The sequence below is a fragment of the Bos indicus x Bos taurus genome, chromosome 28 (genome assembly GCF_003369695.1).
Source record: "Bos indicus x Bos taurus breed Angus x Brahman F1 hybrid chromosome 28, Bos_hybrid_MaternalHap_v2.0, whole genome shotgun sequence".
NCBI lineage: Eukaryota > Metazoa > Chordata > Mammalia > Artiodactyla > Bovidae > Bos > Bos indicus x Bos taurus.
In genome coordinates this window covers 8270818-8280797 of record NC_040103.1, presented here as the reverse complement: position 1 = coordinate 8280797, position 9980 = coordinate 8270818, and the positions used below count along the sequence as shown (strand labels likewise).

General features: G+C 44.6%; 1 protein-coding gene across 5 annotated transcripts in view; it reads left to right on the top strand.

Annotated features, from left to right (window-relative positions):
* The first annotated feature begins 993 nt into the window (after window positions 1-993).
* B3GALNT2 (beta-1,3-N-acetylgalactosaminyltransferase 2) overlaps window positions 994-9980 on the top strand; it is a 66091-nt gene continuing 57104 nt past the window's right edge. For 2 of the 5 annotated variants that reach the window (XM_027530941.1, XM_027530942.1), the window contains exon 1: window positions 994-1335. In XM_027530941.1, coding sequence (XP_027386742.1) covers window positions 1224-1335 — 112 coding nt within the window. In that variant the 5' untranslated portion in view covers window positions 994-1223. Of the gene's footprint in view, window positions 1336-1725; window positions 2558-9980 lie in introns of those variants that run through there. The other 3 variants (XM_027530938.1, XM_027530940.1, XM_027530943.1) reach the window with 3 other exon arrangements.

The following is a 9980-nucleotide window of genomic DNA, read 5'->3' as shown; positions in this document are numbered from 1 at the left end:
TTGGGAAACCTTAAAAACAAATAATCGCAACACCATAAGCCAGGCGCTCATTTTCACCCTCTCCGTCTCAACATCGGTACCTTGACCATCTCGCCCCTTCACTCACTGCCTCAACCACGGTACTCGTGCGTTTGACCGGAGGCGAGCCGGAGGGGCCAAGTCCTCAGGCCGATGGGCAGCACCTCATCCCTAAGGAGCGCTGCAGGGGTCCTGCGCACAGGGGTCTTGGAGCCCGTGTTGTCCCGGCGCACGCACTGCAGCAGGTGTGCAGCATCTCGTTCTACTTGCAAGTTCCCAGAGCCAGTTGGAAACCGGGGCAGTGGAATTTTACCCTCGATTGGACCGTCACCTTCGTACTCCACAATTTAACTCCTAGGCGCGATCTTAGTCATCGGAGTTCCTAGAGGACAGGACAGGGCAAAGAGCCGGGTACACGTTGCACCAGGACTAATACTGGATGATTCACAGCTGACGGCAACTGGACTGCCTCGCCCCGATCTCTGCGCCAAGGAGACGTCAGCAAGATCCCATCGCCCACACAAGACTAGCATTCGGCAGAAGGAAGCCCTGTGTGATTTAAAGGAAGAGTCCTCCTTTCCATCGCCTCTACACCTTAGGCTGTCAGCACACTTCACCTCAGCTGTGTTTCCCTCTCTGGGTAAAGGCGGTCCCGGAGTCCTGGGTGGCCCAGCACTACCTCGGCTTGGCCATCAGGGGGCAGTAGGCCTCGAGGAAGGTTGCGCATGCTCAATGTGGGGCCTCGCGCTTCGCCTTTGCGACCGCCGAGTGACGGAAGCGAGTTCTTGGGATTATGGGAAATATGGTTTCTCAGCCACGGGATGATTGATCCACTCCTTGCTTGAGCCCAGGGCGGGACTTCGACTCCCGGCTAGCTGGTGGGAGCGGGAGGGGATGCGAGAGAAGGGGGCGGGGCAAGCGAGAGAAAAGGTGGGCGGGGCTGGGGGAAGGCCCAGCGGAGTGGGCGGTGCTCCAGCCGGCTGATCCTCCGCCGCCCGCGGTCGGAGGAACGTGAGTCGCGGGCCCTGGAGCCGAGAGGAACCTAGACGGCAGCGGGCGCGAGGGCGGGTGTCCCCGGAGTGGTCGTGAGGGAGTTGGCCGCTTCCCCTGGGCCTCCCGACTTGCAGGTCCCCTCTCTCTCCACCGGGACGCGGGAGAGCCCGGCGCGCGGCGGGGGCGCGAGGTGGAGCCGGCGGGGGCGGCCAATGCGAAACTGGCTGGTGCTGCTGTGCCCGTGTGTGCTCGGGGCCGCGCTGCACCTCTGGCTGCGGCTGCGCTCCCCGCCGCCCGCCCGCGCCTCGGGGGCTGGCCCGGCAGGTGAGGACCTGGGGCCGGGCCGGGCGGCCCCGAGGCGGGGAGGCCGGCTCCGAGACTCCTGGCGGCCTCCTCCGCGGGTCCCGGACTGGGGGGAGGGCGGCCCGACGCGAAGTTCCGCAGATGAAACAAATAACCCTCTTTATCCGCGGGGCGTTAACATCGGGCAAACTTGAGGACGCTTCCCACCTCCCCGCGTTTCTCAATGGCCACAAGGCTGGTGCACGCGACAGCAGGTCCTCCGGCTGTCCCCAGGCCTGGCCCGGGTCGCCCGGCGCCTGCCCGGGAGCAAAGCCCCGTGGGTCCTTCTGCCCCGAGCGGCAGCTGCTCAGCCCAGCGCAGGGCTACCAGGTTGCTTTTTTCCTGCCCAAGTTGTTGGTCTTATTCGGTCAAGACTTTGAGGTCTTCGGGCCAGGGATCAAGTTTGTGCGTGTTTTAAAAGGTGGCTGGGTTTTGCTTTTAAGGAATAAGTTTGCTTTAAAAATGTACTGTACTTTGTATTTTTTGAAAACTCTGATGTAAGTCTGTTGAACAAATTTAGGCATGAAGTAGGGAATGGCTCCGAGTGGAGTTGCTCCTGGGAGTTTCCTTTGCAAAGCCTGCTAATGAAACATACACGAAAGTATCGAGTTCTTTACTTATGTTAACCGTTTGCTCTAAAAGTTATTCTTTCGTGGGAAAACCTTTGTTCATGTTCGCTTCACAGCCTGATAAATAGAGTGCTTTGCCCACAGCACGGTGGATTTGCTGTTAATGAATTCCACCGCTCCTAAGACTTAAGGTTTCTTTTTTTTTCTTGTCTTCTTTTTTAAGGGCTTGCCCTAGGACATATTATTTAAAGAAGCCTGGAAGGCTGTTGTAAAGATGAGATAATAGTCGTTTTGGTTTTTAACTCCATTGGGAATTTTTTTCTTACCACTTCTTCCCAAGACAGTTGTTTGCTTGTGCAGTATTTTTAAGGATTAGAATTGAATATTTGCAATCTTGAGATGGCTCTGTGCCTTAACTTAGAAGTAGAAAGTATAGAAACTAATTTGGCAATCCTCAAAGTAGTCTCATTGTTATAATTGGAGTTCTTTATTCTGGTAACATTCTCTTAAAATCCTTTTCTCTTAGACAAGCTACAAGCTCTTTGAAAAGACTATTTGTGTGACCTGAATAGAATTAAGATCCTATTTAAATGATTTAATGAAAGTGCAGCATTTCAGGACATTTAACTTAACAGGTTAGGATTTTGTTTTTGTTTTCTTTTTTTAGACTTTTGTAAATGGACCTGAGGAAAAAGTGCTATATATAGAGAGAGAGAGAGAGAGCACTATATATATAGATGTGTATATATATATAAATGCTCTGTAAGATTCATTGTGTTTGTATTTTACAAGTTTTTTTTTTTTTTTTGGTTTGATGAGTGAGCTCTACTGGAATTTATTTTTAGAGTGTACTTGGGATATTTATGACCTAAATATCTTTTAGGGTCCATAAACAAGCAAAAACCCTGTATTCTTTTAGATGATAGCCATTCTGACAAGTGTGGAGTGATATCTCGTTGTGATTTTGATTTGCAGTTCCCTAATGATTAGGGACAGTGTTCTTGCCTGGAGAATCCCAGGGACGGGGGAGCCTGGTGGGCTGCCGTCTATGGGGTCGCAAAGAGTTGGACACGACTGAAGCGACTTAGCAGCAGCAGCAATGATTTAGGGATGTTGAGCATCTTTTCATGTGCCTGTTGGCCATCTGCATTTCCTCTTTGGAAAAGTGTCTCCAGTTCTTCTGCCCATTTTTTAATTAGGTTGTTTTTTGATGGTGAATTATATGAGCTGTTTATATATGTTGGATGTCAATCACTCATTGGTCATATCATTTGTAAATATTTTCTCCTATTTGGTAGATTGGCTTTTTGTTTCTGTCAGTGGTTTCCTTTGGTGTGCAAAAGCTTTTAAGTTTAACTAGATCCCATTTGTTTATTTCTGCTTTTATTTCCTTTAGGAGTTGGGTCCAAAAACATTGCTGTGATTTATGGCAAAGATGTTCTTCCTGTTTTTTCCTCAAAGAGTTTTATAGTATCTAATCTTACATTAAATTATATGTAAGATTATATACTGTGGTGTTGGAGAAGTCTCTTGAGATCCCTTGGACTGCAAGGAGATCCAACCAGTCAATCCTAAAGGAAATCAGTCCTGAATTTCATTGGAAGGACTGATGTTGAAGCTGAAACTCCGATACTTTGGCCACCTGATACGAAGAACTGACTCATTTGAAAAGACCCTGATGCTGGGAAAGATTAAGGGCGGGAGGAAAAGGGGATGACAGAGGATGACCAACTCGATGGACATGAGTTTGAGTAAGCTCCGGGAGTTGGTGATAGGGAAGCCTGGCGTGCTGCAGTCCATGGGGTAGCAAAGAGTCACGCACGATTGAGCGACTGAACTGAACTGAATCTTACATTGGGTCTTTAATCCATTCTGAGTTTATTTTTGTTTATGGTGTTAAAGAATGTTCTAATTTTGTTCTTTTACATATAGCTGTGCGATTTTCCCAGCACCACTTACTAAAGAGATTTTTTCCCATTGTCTCATCTTGCCTCCTTTGTCATAGATTAATGGACCATAAGTGTGTGTGTTTATTTCTGGGCTCTCTGTTCCCACTGATGCGTGTGTCTGTTTTTGTCCCACTACCATACTATTTTGATGATTGTAGCTTTGTAATGTAGTCTGAAGTCAGGGAGCCTAATTCCTCCAGCTCTGTTCTTCTTTCTTAAGATTGTTTTGGCTATTTGGGGTCTTTTGTGTTAAAAAATTATTTGCTCCAGTTCTGTAAGTTTTATGACTTCGCATCCAACCCTCTTGATGCTTGTCTTTGTTCCTGGAGCTAGTCCCACCGTGCTCGCATTTTCTCATAGTGCTCACAGCTCCCAGCCCCAATGGCAGCCCTTTGCCCTGAGTCTGCACTGGGTCTCTCTTGTCTCTCTTGTGGTACCTTCCACTCAAGTAGCCAGTCTTCCCTGGACCACTCTTGGGGGTGAGGGAGTTACCCCTTCCTTTTTTTTTTTTTAAAGTCCTGTGGGCTCACCTCAAAGTATTAAAAGTAACTTTGTAAACAACTTTTTTCTTTTTCAGAGTTAAGTTTCCCCCCTCCATTAGTTTTGATGGTGCCTTATCTGCCGTCTTGTGAGACCAGGCTAGATTAAGGAAATTAGGAAGGAGACCTTGGAAAGGGACACAGCTCTCAGTGAGGAGTTCAGTACTAGTGTGTAAGTTAACGTTGACTTTAAATGGATCTTGTACATCCAGTCAAATGGTAAATAGAGTATTTTAATCTAAGTGAAACCTTGGAGAGTCCTAACTGTCCCTTTTGCACTTCTGGTACTTTTGAAACTAAAAACAAAAGAAGCATCTCAATTGCTAAAATTTCCCACAAATCCTTTTCTCATTGTGTTATTACCAGTTCAAACTAAAACATTTGAGCATTTTTACATTTCAGCCCTTATCCCTTAAGCCTAAAGTGAGAGAGAACCCAAAAGTTCGTTAGTATTCGTCCCTGGTGTTTACATTTTAAGTTTCGTTTTTGTTCTCTTTTCTGCCTCTTTGTCTTCAGTTTCATTAAGTCATGGCAGTATTTTTCAAAAGGGAGGTTTATCTCCCCTGAATATTAAAAAAGGCTCTCTAACTTTTAGAGAGCTGACTCTGCAGATGTTTGAGAGCTCTCTCACTGCCAACTCCTGTTGTAGGTGTGGAATTTAAGCAGTAATCAAGATAATGTCCCTGCCCTCATACAGTTTACAGTTTTGAAGGGAAGACAGAACGTAGGAAAGTAATTATTAAATGTCATAAGGGAGAGTGATAAGTGTGGTGGCAAAAATAAAGCAGCGTAAGAGGACAGAGAATGGTGTGCTGCTGTGTTAAGTAGAGTGGTCGGGGAGGTTGTTTGAGGCCACAGTTGGGCAGGAACCTGAGTGCACTGAGTCAGGTGGGTTAGTGCCTGGTGCTGTTCTAATGTGGTAAAAAACCCGCCTGCCGATGCAGTAGACTTAAGCAGCGCGGGTTTGATCCCTGGGTCGGGAAGGTTCCCTGGAGGAGGGGACAATCCACTCCAGTGTTCTTGCCTGGGGAATCTGTGGAGCCTGGCGGGCTGCAGTCCATAGGGTCGCTAAGAGTCAGACCCGACTGAAGCGACTTAGCACACAGGCACGCTGTTCTAATGACCTTGAACAGGTGAGACCTGGTCAGAATAGCTGATGAAGAGCAAGCAGCTCTTCTGTTGTGAAATCCCACACACCTGGGGTGAGGAGAGGACCGTGGAGGCATAGACAGCCATTTGAGCTGGAGAATAACGATACAGGATATCTCGGTTTTAACGTACTGCTTTTGGGTTGTGCCTTAGCAGGAATTAATTTAGCAGTTAACTTAGAAAAATGATGTGACAAAAGAAGTCTTTTCTCTCTAGGATATTTGGGAAGAAGGAAACCAAGACAGGAAAGAAGCATAGCCATTCAACAAATCCTTAGAGCGCTGGGTTTTTAGTCTCAGCTCTCAAGGTATTCATAGTTTGTTAAATGGAAACTGACATGGGGCAAGTAGAAGGTCAAAGACAAATTGAGCTTGCTTAGCAGTTTCGCCGAGGGCTGGTTCATCTGAAATGATCCCTAAATGTTAATCTTGTCTCCGTGCTTCTGTTGTTTCCTTATTTATAAGATGATGACCTCATAGGGTTATTGTGAAGATTCTGTTAATAAAACACCCAGAAGAGTGCCTGATTCATGGTGAACACTTCGTGAATGTTAGAGAGGAGTGGTGGTTTGATGGAGGCTAATGCCCATGCTAGTGAGGTGTTTTTTTTGGCATCTGAAATTGGTGAGAACGTACTGCTGGTGTGTATAATGATTGTCCTGATCATCAGATCTGTGGTGAACTTACATGTTTTCTTCATTTTCTAGGTTTCTGCCTATCTGTGGTTGATGTCATCTGAGAGCAATCATATAAGAGTGGAAATTTCAGTCTCAATTTTAAGGATCTGTGAGCTTGTTTTGAACACTCAGTTCTGAATTCTATCTCCACTGGTCTTTAATAAAATTTTGAATGTCCACTTTCAGTCCAGAGGCTAGCAGATTGCCAGACTCTCAGGGTGTCCTACATACTAAAGAAGAGAAATGATCATTGCCTTTGGGGAGCTTGTGTGTAGTTTTAATGATTCTTGACATTATGAAGATTTGTTTATTGCTATATGTTTGCCATCTAAGGCAGTGAATGTAGGAAGTGCTCAGTAATTTAAAGGAATGGATCAAGAGGATAAAACTGGCAAAGTATGAATGGATTTGTGATTCATAGACCGTCCATTCACATACCATGATTTAAATTTTTTACTTACAAAAGTAAAACACGCTTCTTATAGAAAATTTTGAAATTAGTTTTTAAAAAAATGAAAGAAAATGATCTATACTGGGCAGTTTTTGAATGTACATACATAAAACATGTTTGGGGAATTATTTAGTATTAAAATTTTTTGATATGTCATGTATATTCAGAAAAGTGCACATAAATGTAAACTCGATGTGATTTCACAAACCGAGTTTGTTGTTCAGTTACTCAGTTGTGTCCGACTTTGCAGCCTCATGGACTGCAGCCTGTCAGGCTTCCCTGTCCTTCACCATCTCCTGGAGCTTGCTCAAACTCAGGTCCTTCGAGTTAGTGATATCATCCAGTCACCTCGTCCTCTGTTGTCCCTTCTCCTGCCTTCAGTCTTTCCCAGCATCAGGGTCTTTTCCAGTGAGTCGGCTCTGCATCAGGTGGCTGAAGTATTGGCGCTTCATCAGTCCTTCCAGTGAATATTCAGGAGTGATTTCCTTTAGGATGGACTGGTTTGATCTCCTTGCAGATCTGCAAGAGAGCCTCAAGAGTCTTCTCCAACACCACAGTTCAAAAGCATCAGTTCTTCGGTGCTCAGCCTTCTTCATGGTCCAGCTCTGACATCCATACATGACTACTGGAAAAACCATAACTTGACTAGATGAGCCTTTGTCGACAAAGTAATGTCTCTGCTTTTTATTATGCTTTCTAGGTTTGTCATAGCTTTTCTTCCAAGGAGCAAGTGTTTTTTAATTTCATGACTGCAGTCACCATCTGCATTGATTTTGGAGCCCAGAAAAATAAAGTCAGCCACTGTTTTCACTGTTTGCCCATCTATTTGCCAGGAAGTGATAGGACCAGATGCCATGGTCTTCATTTTCTGAATGCTGAGCTTTAAGCCAACTTTTTCACTCTCCTCTTTCACTTTCATCAAGAGGCTCTTTAGTTCCTCTTCACTTTCTGCCATAAGGGTGGTGTCATCTGCATATCTGAGGTTATTGATATTTCTCCTGGCAATCTTGATTCCAGCTTGTGCTTCATCCAGCCCAGCATTTCGCATGATGTACTCTGCATAGAAGTTAAGTAAACAGGGTGACAATATACAGGCTTGACGTACTCCTTTCCCAGTCTGTAACCAGTTCGTTGTTCTGTGTCCATTTCTAATACAAACTGAATACACCCAGTTAATCAGCACCCAAATTAAAGACAGGAAAACTGCCAACACCTTAGAAGCTTCCTTTGTGCTCCCATGGCCAGGAGTGGTAACAGGATCCTAATCTTTAATGCAGAGATTTGCCGGCTTTATGTGCTTTATGTAAATAGAATCATATAGTACATAGGGCTTCCCTGGTGGCTAAGGTGGTAAAGACTTTGCCTTCAGTGCAGGGGCCTTGGGTTTGATTCCTGGGTCAGGAAGACCCCCTGGAGAAGGAAGTGGCTCCAGTCGGAAGGAAATTCCCACTCCAGTATTCTTGCCTGGAGCATTCCATGGACAGAGGAGCCTGGCGGGCTACAGTCAGGGAGTCACAAAGAGCTGGACACAGCTGCGACTAACACACTCTATGTACATAGATCTCATAACCTGCTTCTTTTCATAAGATGTAGAACAATATTTAATGATTTCTTTAAAGCATAATGTCAGTGGCTGTGTAGTATTCTGGCATGTGGATACACCATAATTTATTTAACTAGTGCCTTGTCCATTGTATTCATGTAGTTTGCAGTTTTTCATTATTAAGAAATGACTCTGTGATGAATAGAGATCTTTTAATGCATCACCGGTTATTTCTTTAAAATGTATTTTTAGCTAAGGACAAAAGTTACAGAATTCTGAGGTATTTGATGTATCATGGGGAAATTTCCTGTAGAATATTATACCGGAGTACGTTCCTGTCAGCAGCATAGGAAAGTAGCCTTTTCCTGGTAACAACTGCCTGTTTCAAAATATCCATCATTAGGGCATTGTCATTTAAGAAGATATTTGTCAGTTTGAATGTAAGAGAAAACTCGTGTCTTATTGCTGTCATTCAAACTTGGCTTCCAGTGACGTTGAACTGTTTTTCGTAGATGTGTTGGCTCTTTACATTTCTTTTTCTGTGAATTATCTTTTTTTGCCCATGTTTACTTTTTAGTTGGGTTGGGTTGGTTTTTTTTTTCCCCCAATTTTCAGACATGAGAATTGAACAAGTTACCCTATGCTTGGAACACTGAGCAGAGGTGAGAAAAATAGAGAAGGGGACTGAGAAGTTGGGCTGCGTTCTTACACAGCATCCACTTGGAGGGGTTTGTGTGTGTGTTTAATCTTGGTTGCACCATGCAGCCTGCCGGGATACTGGTTTCCTGACTAGATGTCAAACCTGGGCCACAGCAGTGAAAGCACTGAATCCTAACCCCGGGGCCGCCAGGCAGCTGTCCCCTTTGAGTTTTATACTGTGTAACAGTATTCACAGATCTGTTGCACTGATACACATTGGTGGCATGTGGTAGAAGAAACCACAGGCTCTTTTTAAAATTGGGGTATAATTGACTAACAAGCCTCAGTTCAGTTGTGCAGCTGAATGATTTGATACATGTATATATCCTGAAATATATATAGCTAACCATAATATATTTAGTTAACATCTGTCACCAGCGTAGTCACAGTTTTCTTTTTCCTCTGATGAGAACTTTGAAGACCTACTCTGTTTAGCAACATTTAAATACAATGCAGTTTTGTTTTGCTTTTTTTTGGCCCTGCTGGTGGAATCTGTTTTCTGACCAGGGATTGAACCCAAGGCCCCAGCAGTGAAAGCCTGGTCTCCTAACCACTAGGCCACCAGGCAACTCTCTACAATACAGTATTATTAACTGTTGTCATCATGCTGTATTTACAACCCCGGAACTTACTTATTTTATAACTGGAAGTTTGTACCTCTTACCGTTTTGCCTACCCGCATCCTCTGGTGAACACCGATCTGTTCTCTATGAATTTGGTGTTTTGTTTTATTAGTCTGTCTTTGTCTGACTTACTTCACTTAGCATAATGCCCGCAGGGTCTTGAGTGTTGCTGCAAATGGCAAGATTTCCTTCTTTTTTGTGGCTGAGTAACATTCCATTGTGTGTAAAGAATACATTTTCTTCATTCACCCATCAGTGGACACTTAGGTTGCTTCCATATCTTGACTATAGAAAATAATGCTGCAGTGAGCATCCCCATGTTCACTATCATGCATATCATCTCCATTCTTGTCTTTTCTAGTGGAAGTTTTCATTTCCTTCAGATAATATCCAGAAGTGGTTTTGCTGGCTCGAATGGGAGTTCTATCT